Below are 16,353 nucleotides of genomic sequence, written 5' to 3'. Positions count from 1 at the left end.
AGCTTCAAGCCTTTCGAAGTAAGTGAAGAACATATATGGCCCAAATTCAGAAGCTACCAAGTGAACAGCCGGTCTCATTCCTACTCCCAGAGCCCCTCTTCTTCCCTGGACACACGCATCTTTACTACTGTTTTTCAGAAATATTCTTTGCACACAAACACGTACATATCCTTTAAAATGGCGACATTCTAGTAATTGTTCTTGCCTGGCTCTCCCCCAGCACTCCGGAAGGCACCTTCTGCTCTCTGTTGTTCTTCTGCAGTAAGGCCACAGAGCATTCCAATGAATGTCCCATGACATTAAAATGACTCATCCTGTGAGTTAACCAAGTCTCCATCAACATCTAGCTATTTCTAGTCTTTTCTAGTCAAAAGTTACAGCACTCAATCTTTGCATGACAGTGGGACTACTCCTGTATGATAAATTACTAGAAATCCCACAACATCAGCCTACGCCAGTCAGAATAGCTAGTATCAAAAAGACAAGAAATAACAAGTGTCAGTGAGGATGTGGAGAAAAGGGAATCTTGTGCGTTGCTGCTGGGGATGTGAACAGTACAGCCACCATGAGAACAGCACGGAGGGGCCTCAAAGTATTAAAAATAGAAGTACTGCACAATCCAGGAATACCACCTCTGAATATTTACGCAAAGAACAGGAAAACGCGAATCAGCAGAGCCATGCGCACCGCTGTACTGAGCGCAGCCTTACTCACAACAGCCAAGACGCGAAAGCAACCCACGTGCCCATCAACAGGCGAATGGATCAATTCTTGGCTTCGGGCTAAGATCAAGTGAAGAAAATGTGGTACACACCATGGAATACTACTCAGCCACTAAAAAAAAAATGAAATCTTGCCATTTGGGACAACACAGATGGACCTAGAGGGTATTACATTAAGCGAAATAAGCCAGAAAGAGAGAGACAAACACCATATGATTTCACTTATATGTAGAATCTAAAAAATGAACAAAACAATAGAAACATTCTCCAATACCGAAAATTAAATTAAGAGGTACAAAATTAAGAGGTATAAAATTAAATTAAGAGGTACAAAAATAAAATTACAAACTTCCAGTTATAAAATAAGTAAGTCATGGGACTATAGTCAATGATACTATAACTTTGTGTAGTGACAGATGGGGACCACTCATGTTGTCCTGTTATCCTATTACATACGTAATTGTCAGACTGCTGTGTTACATACCTGAAACTAACACAATGTTGTATGATGACTATACTTTAATTAAAACTAAATTTAGGGGGGCACCTGGGTGGCTCAATGGGCTAAGCCTCTGCCCTTGGCTCGGGTCATGATCAAGCCCTAGGTCGGGCTCTCTGCTTGGCGGGGAGCCTGCTTTCCCCTCTCTCTCTGTCTCTCTGCCTACTTGTGATCTCTCTGTCAAATAAATAAATAAAATCTTTAAAAAATAAAAGCAAACTAAACTAAATTTAGGGGTACCAAGGTGGCTCACTTAGCTAAGTATCCAACTTGACTTTGGCTCAGGTCATGATCTCAGGCCTGCTAAAGATTTCTCTCCCTCTGCCCCTCCCCACCCAAAAGAAATTTATGTTTAAAAAAAAAAAAAAAACTAAATTAAAAATATTTAAAATTTAGGGCACCTGGGTGGCTCAGTGGGTTAAAGCCTCTGCCTTAGGCTCAGGTCATGATCCCAGGGTCATGGGATTGAGCCCCGCATCGGGCTCTCTGCTCAGCAGGGAGCCTGGGTCTCCCTCTCTCTGCCTGCCCCTCTGCCTACTTGTGATCTCTGTCTGTCAAATAAATAAAATCTTTAGGGGCACCTGGGTGGCTCAGTGGGTTAAGCTGCTGCCTTCTGCTCAGGTCATGATCTCAGGGTCCTGGGATCAAGTCCTACATCAGGCTCTCAGCTCAGCAGGGAGCCTGCTTCTCTCTCCCTGCCTGCTTCTCTCTGCCTGCCTCTCTGCCTACTTGTGATCTCTGTCAAATAAATAAATAAAACCTTAAAAAAATAAAATAAAATCTTAAAAAAAATAAATCTGAGCCATCTAGAGTTAATTTTGATGTAAGGAATGACATATGGTTCTAGCCTAACTTTTTCCCCATATGGCTACAGAGATGCACCTAACATTTAACAAACAGCCTGGGAATGACTTTGTATTCATGAAGAGATAAACTGAAACACAGAAACATAGACACATAGACCTAATATAGTATTTTAATCTTCATCTAAGAAATCATTACTGAGAAACATTATACTACTAAAGTTAAGTTGTTAAAAGTCTAAAAACACGAAGACCTACAAAGATAAATGGTAAAGGACAGATGATCTTAAAAAATACACAAAAGGCTAAACTTAGAAAAAGATACTGAATTTCGCTAACAATGAAAGTGAACATTAAGCCAGTGAGATAAACATTCTCCTACCAAATGAGGAAATACTTTTTAAAATGATACTCAAATCTAGCCAAGCTCTAATGAACTAGTAAACTCAAACACTAACAGTAAATACTGTTTATGTAACATTTTCATAAGAAAAATAATAATATATGTATTATCAGGGATCCTAAAAGAGGATCATATTCTTTAATTCAGTAAATCAATTACACTCTCTCTTCAGTAATAACTCATAAATCTGGAAAGTTTTTTATGCATAAAAATGGTCAAAGCTGTATGGGGGGGGGGATGAAACTGTCTTTCTTCCCAACAAAGAAAGAGTCAAAGGATTACACAGCCTGATGGGACATACTCTGTAGCCATTCAAAATAATCTTGAAGAATTAAACAGAAAATCCTTATACTGTGAGAAGGAAAATAGATATAAAACTTAGCTCACTAATATTACAAGCAAAACAAAAAACTAAAAGGAAAATTTTAAATGTCAGTAATAGTTATTTGAGTAACTGTCATCTTTTCATTACTTTTCTGTATTTCCCAAATGTTCTATATTGGGGCACCTGGGTGGCTCAGTGGGTTGAAGCCTCTGCCTTTGGCTCAGGTCATAATCCCAGGGTCCTGGGATCCAGCCCCGCATCAGGCTCTCTGCTCGGCGGGGAGCCTGCTTCCCTTCCTCTCTCTCTCTCTCTGTGTGCCTCTCTGACTACTTGTGATCTCTATCAAATAAATAAATAAAATCTTAAAAAAAAAAAAAAAAGTTCTATATTGAGCATCTGTCAGATTTATTAAGAAAGCCTCAAGCTACGGAAACAAACTGAGTGACTCTATACGGAGCAGTCTATATACAAATATACGAAGTAAGACTTTACTGTATTTTATCCCCCTCAACGGGAACAGTATGCAATAGGACTGGGGGTCTATGACTGGTCAGCCATAGGGTCTCAGGCACGTAAAGGTAAAGGTAAAGGCCTCGTAGCCAGCACCGTCCGGCTGGGAACAAAGCAGACCCCGACGCCAGCATGGACAGGGTGAAAGAGGACTTCCTCCTGGAGATGTCCTAAAGATGCACACTCCGCCGCTCTCCACACCCCAGAGCCTGCCAGCTGGCCTCCTCTCTATCTCCTCCTGGGCCGCAGGCCAGGTTCATGCTCCAGACAGCCTTCCGCCCCCCAGGGTCACAGCTGGAGAAGCTCCCTCCTGAGTCACCTTGGAGGCAGCAGTCTGAGTGCTCCCTACCCCCTAAGGCCGGGTGCTCAGCGCGTGCCTCGCAGACCAGGAGCACTCCACAGCCCAGTACATCGCAGGACCAAGCCCATTCCTGCACTGTGGGCTAAGAATCTGCACCTTTATGAGATCCCCAGGGATGCAGGAGCTCCCTGACTTTTGAGTAGCACAGGGGACCCTGGAATTTGACCACCTCTCCCTCACCATCATCCCCGGAATGCTCGGTGACCACTCGCTCCACGGCTGTCTCTGAGCCCTCCCGCTGGGCGTGCTGAGCCACCCCAGAGAGCCAGGTCTTCAATGAACAGCTGCGCACCTCCCTGCTTGGACTAGAAGCCTGTGAGCCCGTCCAGGTGGGGGTGCTCCCCTGCCCTATCACGAGGGCTGCGAAGGTGGGGGGACTCCACTGTAGCTGCCTTCCAGACACTGTGCCCTCTGTCATAGTCACTCTCCAGCAGTCATACTCGGCTTAGCCCCTGCCTCGCTGGCTCCCCGGCACAGGGGAAGCGCCAGGCACTGAGCAACACCCCCTCTGCCCACTCCTGGCCTCGGACGGTGGGCGGGATGCCCCCCTCAAGCCCAGAATCTAGCCCGTATGTTTCAACTCTGCTTTTCCTTAGTTTACTTATTAATCCCTACAAGTCGCCAGGAAAACGGCATTGTTTCCTCGGCCATGACTGCCCTCATTTCTCTCTCCTAAAGGGAAACCCTCACAGAAGGGGGAGTTGCAGCAATTTAACAATCACGGAAACCACACCCCAAACCTCTCAGAGTCACAGCCACCGGTCCGCCTCGGAATTCCCTAATTCAGGCATTTCAGGCTCTGACCGGCTTCATTACCGCTTACTCCCACGGCGCTGGGTTCTTCAACTGCGGTTCACGCTCCTGTCCGGCTCCCCTATCCTCACACTGGGAAGCGGTCTGTTTTTAAACACTGCACGTGCTTCCCTAAACTCCTCTGCCCTGGTGTCCCTTCATCACATCGCAAAAAAGTCCTTATCCAACCATCTGCTTTCCTAGCACTTGAACCTGAAATGCTGGAAAGATGTTTTTAAAAATCCACACAGAACGAAAGCCCGAGACCACTATAATTTACTGATATTCCATCTCAAATGGGCTCCACGCCCTGGCCAGTCGACGAGGTTTCCTGCATCAGATTGTGCACGTCCCCACACAAGTCCTGGACATCCCTTCTGCTCTCCAACTTTCGGTCCCCACCCTCAGGGTAGCCATTCTTAAGCAGATTCTTACTTTAGGAAAAAATAGAAGCCAATAGGCAAGAGATCCCTCCACTTGCCATCACGAAATAAGCATGTTTACCCACATCCACACCCATCCTGCCCACACAGAGCCCCTGGGCCACCATTACCCCACTTGCCCGCAGCACGCTCCGGGAGCTGACCCCAGTGCTGTGCCTGACCCGCCGTGTCCCAGCTGTCGCCACTGTAACTTCCCCTCCCTACAGAAGAGCTGGTCTTCAGAGCGTTAATTTCTTTTACTTTCCAACCCATTAGCCTAATCTTACTTGACAACTTAAAATAGAAAACATCTCTAAAGTTGAGCTCTTGGACAAGGAGCTCTTTTAATAAATATTTTATGGAGAAAACAAGAGGGTCACTGTATATTGGTATATTTTAGAAGCAATTATTTATATCGGAGAGTTGAGGAGTCCAGTGATCAAAGTAATTAGTTTGATGTTTCCTAGTGTAAGCCTCGACCCAAATAACACACAGATAAAAAGTCCATTTTAAGAAGGACCACAGAAAGTGATCTCCCTTGAACTCCATTCTAAGACCCCCAATGCCTATTATCTCATCGGTGACACCGCTGTGACCGCGCCAGTGAACGGTTACCTTAGGATGGGCTCTAGGTCAGGATGTCGCCGTTCTTCCCTTTTCAATGAGCCCTGATTCAGGGCTCTTAAGATGGTCTTGTCAAAAGTCTCTGAAGACACTTCCTTTGGGAGCTAGAAAAGAAAAACAGCAAGGCCAATGTTAAGCTTTCACTTAACACTAAGTAGGTTACAAACCAGAGGCATGGAAGGAAGATAAATGTCTCTTGCTCCGTCATCATCCCAAAACAGTTCCTTCTCCAAATCTTCAGGACACAGGCCCCGTACTGAAGCAGCACTGATTTTTCTACGAGGAAACGGTCTTCTGCCTTCTGGGCACACCTCAGGGCTCTGGAACAGGGCAGAACAACCCGGCAGCCTTCAGCGCGCTCCTGGGACACGCCCACAAACCGCTCACGTTCTAGGTGCCACGTGCCACATGGAAGTGACCATCCGCACAGAAGCGCTTCAGTGACATGGAACTACATTTTGCCTAGCGGGGCCACGGTTATTTTAATCCTCAAGCAGGATTCCGAGAAGTGTTATCCCTGCCTTTACAGTTCCCACCCTCGCGCCTCCTGCTCCGCATCTGAATCTCAGGCAATGCCAGACTGACAGGCCGACGCACCACATAAAGAACTGGGCGGGGGGGGGGGGGGCGAAAACTCTCTGTCTTGCTCACGCACTAACTGAAGGGTGAGTAACCCTCTCCGCCACGTGCCGGTGGTGCCCGCACAGCGATGTACCAGCAGCCACACACACAGAAAATCATGACTTGGCCAAGAAAGGTTTTATTTAAAAACAAAACTTTAAGTCATTTTGTTTATTAAGTAGCTCACTTTTTAAAAATTCCTAATGAAGCAATCACTTATAAAACTAACTTCCCAAGTCTTTCAAGAATTTCAAGTTTTAAACTTAACCTCTGATAATGAGTCTTTACAACGAACTCCTGCATTCCTGGCACTTTTCACTAAAACGAGGAGCAGAAGCGTTAACACAGTCCCCGAGGAGCTGTGGGAAGAGAACAATGTGACACACTGTCAGCTCACACGCTGCTCTCAACAAATCCGCGTTCTGAGTCAACAATTCAGGAACAGAAGAAAACTTCCCAAAGACAGCATAAAGCATCACTAATTCTAGGCAGTGAGACTATGGAATCAAGATGTTTTGTCAGAATGGTTCTGGTTCTCTGACCTCGGGGCACGGCGGGAGGCCTGCCGGCCCCCTCACACCCGCTGCGCAGAGCCAGGCCTCTGGTCACTATCGGGAAGAAACAGCTCCCGAATCTACACATTTTCCAGAGAAAGGACTATTTCCGTATTTATATTATTTTAATACAGATGCCGTAGTACCCATTTTATGCATGTATTTCCGTAGTATCTGTACACAGCCAAGGCGAACCGGCCTCGGTGCGGTCTGTTCCCACCGCGGAGTCACTGCCGGCCCTTGCAGCGCCGGAAGGCACGAGCACACACGTCTCCGCCTGGTCACCGACGGCGCACGCGATGGGCCAGAGCACGGATGTGCAGTCATCAGGATTTGCGAAATGCTTTATTTTCAAGTGGTTTTTATCTTCAATTTCCAAGGACTATTTCTAGTCCTAGAGGAAGGCACATTTGCTAAAAATACAGCTTTAAATCATGTCTCTTCTATTCCAGTCACTTTTGAATTTCCTCACCTCTCGGTCTGCGTTCCAGGCCCAGCCCCCACCCCCGGGCCCCAGCTCAGCCTCGCACCAGCATAGAGAGTTTGGGAAGCGTTTCTCCTCGCTAGCACAAGCTTCATTTTAAAAACCTTGAGGCCTGGGGCACCTGGATGACTCCGTCAGTTAAGCGACTGCCTTCAGTTCAGGTCATGATCTTGGGGTTCTGGGATCAAGCCCCGCATCAGGCTCCCCGTTCAGCGGGGAGTCTGTGTGTCTCCCTCTCCTCCCTGTACATGCTCTGTCACCATCTCTGCCTCTCTCTCAAATAAAATCTTAAGAAAAAAAAATTCAATACACTGAGGCCTAATGGAGAGCCACCGTTCTCATTCAGTTTCCGTAACTCTTCTCAGTCATCCCTCATTCGTTCAATCAACAAAGAGTCAAACCCCAACCCTGTCCTTGGTCCTGCCGTAGGCTCCGTGGATACAGCCGTGTAGGAAGCCACGAAGCCTGCCTGCGTGGAGCTTCCAGCCTCACAGTGAGATGCAGACAGCTGTCAGACGCAGCTTCAGAGCAGCAGGGGAAGAGGGCCGGGGTGCGAGGACAGAGGCTGCCGTTTACGTGGGAAAAAAGGGTTGAAAGCGCTGACCTCAGACTCCCTCTTCCACATTATAGCAAATAGTAAGTGCAGTTAAACAGCATCTACAAAGGTTAAAGGCTGTTAGTATGCACAGGCTGTCAAAAGGACACCTCGACTCGTAACTTTCATAGACAATTTTAAAAGGTAAAAAGGAGTTAAGATAAATGGTAAACTTGAAAGGATGTTTGAGAAGAGGCAATTAGTTTCCAGAAGCATGCAACGTTGCCAATTATTTCATGTAATGATAAGGCATCTGTCCCACTTTAGAAAAATTCTATATTCAAAAGTTGACTAACTAGAGGTATCATTAACTACCATGATTCTGAAGAGTGACTTAGAGGGGGCGGTATTTTCTTCAAGCACTTAAGCTTTTAGAAAAATTGGACAATTGCAAAAAAAATCTGTCAGGACAAAGAATGAATGAGCTGAAGCTTAGGGAAACCCAAGAGAAGAGACTCTGCCCCATGCCAGGCCCGAGGCTGGAGTTCAGTCACATGCTCTCCATTGAAGTCTCTTGGCAGCACACGGGACAGATGGGTAGCACCCCGATTCCATAACGCCTCAGGGAACTGGCCTTGAAACGTGGCAGCCCTGGACCCCCACCGTGCCAACTCCACAATGCAAGACATTTCAGCCTCAGCTCCATCTCCCTGCAACCTACTCTCCAGCGTTAGACTCCACCATGGAAAGGGCAACCCAAGAAAAAGAAACAAAGCACGTTGATTTCTGACCCGTAGGACACCGGTTCATGACTACTTGCCCTTCAACTTGGATAGATTTATTCTACTGAGACAGAGAAGTCAGATATAAATGGGAGAGATTTTAAAAGCACAGGTGTGGCGGTGGTGCGGGCCAGCCCTTCCCAGCTTATTCAACAGGCAGACGGTTAGCCAGGAGCTAGTATTCCTGGGGAGCCAAGGGCCCTCTTCTCTGCACAACAGCGCTCCTGCGCCCCGTCCTTCCATGTGGGACCTTCACCAACTGAAATGAATGACCCCTCCCCGCCCCACAGTTAGGTCACCATCTTCAAGCGGCAGAAGGCACTCTCAGCCCTTAACCAGGAAAGCGCACTTTAAAATAAGCTGAAGGAAGACATTCAAGTTGTCCCTGGGTGTTAGTGGACAAACACTGTGAAAGCCCACGGAACCATGTCGCCCACAGAGCCAGCACCTACCAGGCTGCTCTTAGTTCTGCCACCTGGCGACACAGTGATGTCCAGCTTTCAGAATGGAGACCCACCACGTGATCTGAAAGACTACCTTTACAGTGACGAGCAGACAACTTAGAAACCAGCACGATGCTGAAAGTTTCCCATGTTACAGGTTCAATAACTACATCCCACCTTCACCCAAAAGTTAGTAATGGAGTTGGGAATGTTCCCTGGCTTCTGGACTTTCTATCTCCTTATTAGAAAAATATTTTAAAGTATATTTGCTTATTGAGAAATAGGAAGGTACTGGTTAACCATTTAAGCCCATTTCCTCCTTTTAATATTTAGCTCGACTCATACACACTTCAATAAAATAGAATTTAAAGAAACGGGCAAGAGTTTGACCAAAATGACCTGAGATACCTTTTACGTCTGCAGGTCAATGGAAGATGTTTCCATTATCCCTTATTCTCAACACTCTGGAGAGTCTATCACAGTGGGGTGGGGGGTGAGGGGTGGCTGGAACTCAAAGAAGGAACCAAGGGACATGGATTTAAGGAAGTCCACAGAGCGAGCTGAAGAGCTGTTAGGGCTCAGAAGCACAACAAAGGCTGACAAGCTTCCTCCCATGGTGCAGACACACCCTTTCACAGGAAGGACCCTCGCAAGCAGCCACCATTAATATACACCTTGACAAGGAACAAGGAATTAAGGTTCCACTTCTTTTAAATGTGGAAAACCCTTCATTTCCTTCTATGGGTCACATAAGAAAACTTGGGTTTAAAATAACATGACATTTTCTATAGGTGATATTCGTGGAGAATTCTAAGTCAACCTTCATATACGTAGTTCAGCCTTCCTGGTGTCTGTCTTGATACTGAGGTTTCTGGATTCTATATACTACGTAAAAATCATTTTAACAACAAAATCTGTACTTTTACCTTCAGTAGAAATTCCTGTAGTTCTTGGTGGGTTTTTGTTACTGTTGTGACTGAAAGATCAGACCAATTTACCTGATTAAAAAAAAAACACACACACACATATTATATAGTTATTTCTTAGGCAGGAACTGGCTGGAAAAAAGCCACATGTAAAACAAAGGGCCTTAAATTTTATTAAAATTAACAACTAGAAGTATAAAGTTAATCTGGCATTGTCATTAATTTCCTCAAAATCGTTAAAATTAATGGCACATTGACATACTCTACTCAAAAAAATGTTTTAATAATTCCTTTCACACCACATGGTTTGGTAAAGTTGTCTTTTAAAATGTGACTACATTATAGTAATTTTTCAAAAGGGAGAAGTTGCATGACTCTAAAATGACACTTTTGACGGTATAGATCTATATAGCAAGAAAGATAAAAATTCTATCTCCTGGAAATTATTAAACATAAATTCTTCAGAGAAATAGTTAAGAGTTTACTGCCCCTCTTCAATAGTACCACATTGTATTTTTATGGGATAAATGGCTTATGAAGAGATTTCATCTTTATCTCAATTCTTTAAAATCCTTTATGGTGGATGGAGCAGGTTTGATGATCTCCCATTTCCAGATGGAGAAACTAAAACTCTAACGGTTCCCTTACTGACGTCTGACCCCAAGGAAGCAGAAGAGCCAGACTGAAATCTGTTATGCCACTTTCCCTCTTGGACACTTTTAATTCAGTGGATTGGATGGCGGCCCACTAATAATGTCTACTTTACAATGATCTGAGCCAAGTGAAACTTACATTATGCAAATACCTCAGTCTTACCAGCTAGTCATATCGTTATTAATCAGACAGTTAATAACAGATAAGAGATTGTATCTACCAACCCTAAAAGCAAATATCCTCATTAACTGGCACATCTTTTAAGTGATTTTTAATTATTCGAACGTTCACTGAGCAGCTACTTGTGTCAGACCCTGTTCTCAGTGAAAGGGACACAGGAGTGGACAAGACAGCCGAAGTCTCTGCTGGCTGCGGTTCAGGGTCTGGTGCATGAGACAGATTACAACAAATGAATAGTTAAGACTTCCCCTCGGGGATCGGGCTCCAGAGAAAATGAACAGGGCATGGGGCAGGAGCAGGACAGCACATCAGAAAGGTGCCAAGAAAGACCTCACAGGAGGGAGCGTTTGAGCCAGGCTAGGAGTCGAAGGGGTGGGAGCTGTGCCATGGCCTGGGAAAGGCTGTTCCAGGGCTGGGGATGACAAAGGCTTGGAGGAAGAAATAAGCTAAGAGCTCCAACAACAAACGGAGTACTTGCGTAACGGCCTGAAGAGAGTGCAGTGGCTTGTGCCACAGGTTGTCATCACGTTAAGTGAAATATGTGGAGACAAGGACTTAAAATTTGCAATCTGAGGCTACTCCTCACACGGAGCAGAAGCCAGAGCTCTGACATTCACTCAACAAATGCACTGAGCAAGTCGGACACAGTGGGATGACAAAGGATGAAGAGTCCTGCTCTCCATGAGCTAATAACCTGCTGGAGAGGAAAAACGTCACCCAAACGGAAGGCCGGGAAGCTGGTGAAGGAAGGGTACCGCGGAATGCACGGAAACACTCTCTGCCGGGGCATCAGAAATGACTTCATGAGAAAGGCACAGCTAAAGTTTGGCGAGCAATACCTTTGGGGAAGAACTGAAGTGAGCGAGCACAGAAACGTGGCGTCGGTCCGTTGGGCTTCAAGGCGCTCAGTCCAACCTTGGGAGAAAGGGCTAGACAGTGAAGCCCGAGCAGGGAGGAGGAAGCAGGATGTGGACGAGGAATCCACATGAGAGGCAACAGGCAAAAAGGAGACATGGGGAGGGACAAAGCTGGACTCTACGGTTAACTAGACAGCTGTCTGAAGGACAGAATGACAGGAAAGCAATGAGAGATAAGAAGACAAGGCGACAAAGGCCAGGGAATAAAACCTTCGTGGAGAAAGAAGAGGAGGAGAAAAATACCAGGGAAAACCATGCCAGGAAAAGACAAGGCCCATGATCTCGATTTAAAAAATACTAGAGAAAATGTTTACTTTTACTTTTAAAGATATATCTTACACCTTAAATCAAAGGCTCTTACTTTTTTTTTTTTTTAAATAAAATCGTCAAGTAACTTTAATGTGATACAATTAAAAACTTGGCAAACCATGCAGCACATATGAAAACAGGACATTCCCTTAATTAAGACAAACGTATGTATACGTACAGCTTTTTCTTAAATTAGCAAACCTGCTGTAAGTTTTTCCAAAGATCAATTTTCATTTTTCCCGAAAGGTCGTTTAACACGGTACATGAGAGCCCGTTGGGGCAGAGGGGCTTACTTTGAACGTGTACTCCCAGTACTTGTCAGCCCTTTTTCTCTGGACTCCTTTCAACATTATCTTCTCAATGTGCACAGCTGAAAGAGAGAAAACACGAGGACTGGTTCCACAGATGCAGGCTTCGGTCACCCAGTCCGACAAGTGCTAAACGACTAAGCTATTTAGCTTCACCTTTACTACTGGTCTTAAATCACGACATAAAACTGAAAAGCGCAGAAGCACAGCATCGTGCTGTTCATCCGTGAATTTTTTCCTATATCCATTAAGCATGCCAAGGACCTCAGCAGTTCTCCGAGCATCCTGTTAAGCACCAATAAATAATAAATAAAATACACCTACAGGAAAGATTATTTTTCTAGAGGACCATCTCCAAAATGTTTGTTATTCCAATTACCGCCGACAGCACTTTATTCAATTTTTCATGCATGGTAGGTATGAACTAGAAAATACCTAATTTTTGTTTAAACTGAAAAAAGAACTATGGGGCACCTGGGTGGTTCAGTGGGTTAAGGCCTCTGCCTTCAGCTCGGGTTGTGATCCCAGGGTCCTGGGATCGAGCCCTGCGGGGCTCTCTGGCTCAGCAGGGAGCCTGCTTCCCTTCCTCTCTGCCTGCTTGTGATCTCTGTCTGTCAAATAAATAAATGAAGTCTTTAAAAAAAAATAAGTAAACTGAAAAGAGAACTTTCAAATGTAATACATAAAACTGATAAAAATTTCTTTCCAATTGGGAATTTAAAAATTGTTGTTCTCAACAGGACCCTTAATATCATATAATAGTATTATAAATGTAATGTTATTCATGAACTTCACTGTAAAGCTTCACTATAGCAAAATTTTTCACAACTGACTATATACAGTTAAAGTAGTGGTCCTAAATTACATACGTAACTCTGAATTGAACTAGGTAAGATGCCACCTTATTAATGAAGTAAGCAAATGTGCAAATTCCGGAACTACTCATTTAATACCATCTTTCAGGAAGTAAGTGTCTTTACAAATTGAAAACGGCCAGGCTACTAACCGCAATACAGGGACTTGGGGGAGGGGGGGAGGCAAGAGCAGCTGTTTCTCAGGGTCTGAAAAGAAGAAACAGCATGTAAGCACTAATGAGACTGTAGTCACGAACATGACAAAGGTCATGGGAGTCAGGAGAGGGATTCCACAGACTAGGGTCACTGTTAAATTCAGGGGGCAGGAGATGGTGAAGAAAAGGAAAAGAATTTACTCGGAGAGAAAAAAGTTGAAATAGATGAAGGAGAATACACAAAGTAACAGAAGCAGAGAGAAGAATTAAGACGGTTGTAGACCACGGAGAGTGAGCAATGGGGAAACAGGAAAGGGAAAGGAACAGACATTTGGGGGAAAGCAGACATTCCTAACAAAGAAGATACCACCACCATTATTTTGTGCCAAATTTCCATACATATACAGTGTTTGGTGGCCCGCTTCTAGGAAAAGGTCCCCTCACTGGGCGAGAAATGCTGAGGATGGAAACAAAAGAAAATCTCAAAAGCCAGGTGGGAAGCCTGAAGTCCTCAGATCTGACGCGGTACAACCACGGCGAGTGCGGGGCAAGGAGAGCCGCCGTTTTCTTTCCTGTTAAATTATGTAAAGGACGATGCTATTTAATAACAACCATCCGAACCAATCTACGTTCAGAAAATACAAAGCACCTCTACTTCCGCCAGTCTGTGGGCTAGGCAAGGATAGGGGACCACTGGGGCATTATGGGGTAAGGGAATGGGGCTAGGTCTTCAGCCTGATCTCTCAGAATCAAGATGAGCAAGACAAGAGTATGGTGAGGGATGGCCGGTAAGCCATCCCTCATAAATCCCTCCGGCCCTCATAAATTAAAACTAAGCAGCAGAGATCACATGCGTTGGTTCAAAACTAAAGAACGTGAGAAAAATCACCGATAGTACCATCTTGTGGGTGTTAGCATTTTGATGCATTTTTTGTTTTTCTAAAATATTTTCTATTAAAAAAAAAAAAAAAAAAGGACCTTCACTGAAGAAGCAAACTCTGCTTCGGGTCACTCACACGTGCAATGAGTGTGGCTGAAGGAGACGATCAGTCAGGTAGTTCTATAGTTTTGAACAGGCTGGAATAGGTAATTATGTAGACTTTTTAAAATACATTAAACATGCATACCTATTTTTCCTCTTGTGAGGAAAAATGCACTACACAAAAAGGACTATTGTTGGTCCTGAGAGGAGACAAAATGATGTTGATTCAAAGCTGCCATAACTGTGTGTGACGCTTACTGCACACACTTCACTGGGCCCAGGCTACCCGGGGGGCGTCTATGTTTTCCATTTCAATTTTCCCCTCAGGTTAACGGACTCCCCAAATATTAAGAGAAGTGAATATCTGAGCTCCCTTCTTTTCAGATGGAAATGTCCTTTCAATTCCCCCATCCCAGCCCTCTTGAAATCTGCCTTACTGTAGGAAGCATGGGTTTGTAAGAAATTTCTTCACTTTCTTACAGTGAACTTCCGTAAAATTTCTTTTTTCAGGAAATGCTGAGCACATTCTCCAGATAAAGCACTCAACCAAATACTTTGGGAAAATGTGAAGGTTTCTGCACTCCAAAAGTATGCAACTAGATTTAAGAAAACCAACTGCAAGGCAGAACCAAGTAAACACAAGCCAGGACGGGCCAAGGGTTGAGAAGCAGGAGCCCAGATGCAGATCGGAAAGGTAAGGGACTTGGGCCTGAGCCAAACGTAGGACCTGGAGAATATCTCTACTCCAAAAAAGAGAGAAGAATTAGAGTTAACCAAGGTAACTAGCACTCTGCAACCTTCCCCTGTAGTTTACAAAACACATGCATACCAGGAAGCCTGGGTGACTCTGTCATTAAGCGTCTACCTTCGGTTCAGGTCATAATCCCAGGGTCCCGGGATCGAGCCCTGCCAGCATCAGGCACCTGCCTGGCATGAAGCCTACTTCTCCCTGTCTTCTCCCTCTCCCACTGCCCCTGCTTGTGTTCCCTCTCTCACTGTGTCTGTCAAATAAATAAATAAAATCCTTAAAAAAACAAAAACAAAAAAACAAGCATACCTTCTCGCTGGGTTCTATGAGGTGCCACAGGAAGTCCATCGTGAGGTATTGGGGCTTGTTCTAGTAAACTGGCCTCATTACTTGGCGTGTAATCACCATGAGCAGAATCGTTCTAGGTGAGAAAGAGGGGCACATGTTAGTCTACTGCACAGTCTAAGAAGAGTCAACTCCACAGAAATAAACGATATTCAAGTCTTATACTTGTAACAGCAATGATTTTAACAGCAACTTTAGAGCTCAAATAGCTGATTATATGTTACGGGTAGAAAGGTACAAACTGGCATTCATCAGTAAGGAAAAAGAATCAATATATATCTTCATTTCACAGTAATATTCCATCCATTATTTCCTGTCCCAATGTTCTTGGGACATACTGCACATTATGACTTGGGACTTCCCAGTAATGTCAATTCAAACCAAAGTGAACCAGAATCAAAGGAACACAGATAAAGGAGGATATCCTTTATGGTAACACCCCATATACATGAGAATTTTGTTTTTTACATTAATTTCGCAATTTCTATTCACTACTTGATTTTAGTGATGGTCTAAAAGATGCTTTGGTAGGAAAAAGTTTTACAAAATGTTATCATCAGTATCTGCCAAATCTTTTCGAACAAGAATGAGTATGGCCAGTGGGTTTACCATTAGTCACAGTAGCCACCTAACAGCGACTGGGCCCTAAATCTGAGTTTGCTCAGCCAATCACTATCCTCAGTGAGCTGGAGGAAGTTTTACTTCTGAGAGAACTGCTGCCTGGAGTCAGGAAGGGCCTGCTTATCTCACCCACGGCTCTCCAGAACCAAAGCAGTGCATATATTGTTCCTACAACACACTGATTAAGCCAAAAAAATAAAACAGCCTTACAACTCTTTATCACAATGTACACCTTACACCTTCACATTCAGAATCTCAAAATACTACTCAGAACAAACCACCCCAGTTTTAACAGACAATTACTATTTGACAAACGTGCAATAATATACATTAATTTTTAAAAATTGTGCCAATTTAGAAATGAAGCAAACACAAGACGCATCACTTCCCTAGAATCCTCATTTAAAATATTTTGTTCTGCCATCTTAAAAATATTTTGTTCACGCATGCTGGCCTGACAGCAGGTATGAGCTG

At 44.4% G+C, this 16,353-nt stretch overlaps 1 protein-coding gene across 3 annotated transcripts in view; it reads right to left on the bottom strand.

Moving 5' to 3' along the window:
• The window catches only part of ZCCHC2 (zinc finger CCHC-type containing 2), a 60,997-nt gene that overhangs the window by 30,147 nt on the left and 14,497 nt on the right, over window positions 1–16,353 (bottom strand). For all 3 annotated transcript variants that reach the window (XR_009406019.1, XM_059409786.1, XM_059409785.1), the window contains exons 2-5: window positions 15,223–15,334; window positions 12,160–12,236; window positions 9,807–9,878; window positions 5,453–5,565 (exon numbers count right to left, since the gene is read on the bottom strand). Coding sequence is in view for 2 of the 3 variants with exons in the window: in XM_059409786.1 (XP_059265769.1) it covers window positions 5,453–5,565; window positions 9,807–9,878; window positions 12,160–12,236; window positions 15,223–15,334 (374 nt within the window). In the remaining variant the exon portion in view is untranslated. The remainder of the gene's footprint in view (window positions 1–5,452; window positions 5,566–9,806; window positions 9,879–12,159; window positions 12,237–15,222; window positions 15,335–16,353) is intronic.

The sequence above is a fragment of the Mustela nigripes genome, chromosome 8, assembly GCF_022355385.1.
Source record: "Mustela nigripes isolate SB6536 chromosome 8, MUSNIG.SB6536, whole genome shotgun sequence".
NCBI classification, from domain to species: Eukaryota; Metazoa; Chordata; class Mammalia; order Carnivora; family Mustelidae; genus Mustela; species Mustela nigripes.
This window is presented reverse-complemented; position numbering and strand designations above follow the sequence as displayed.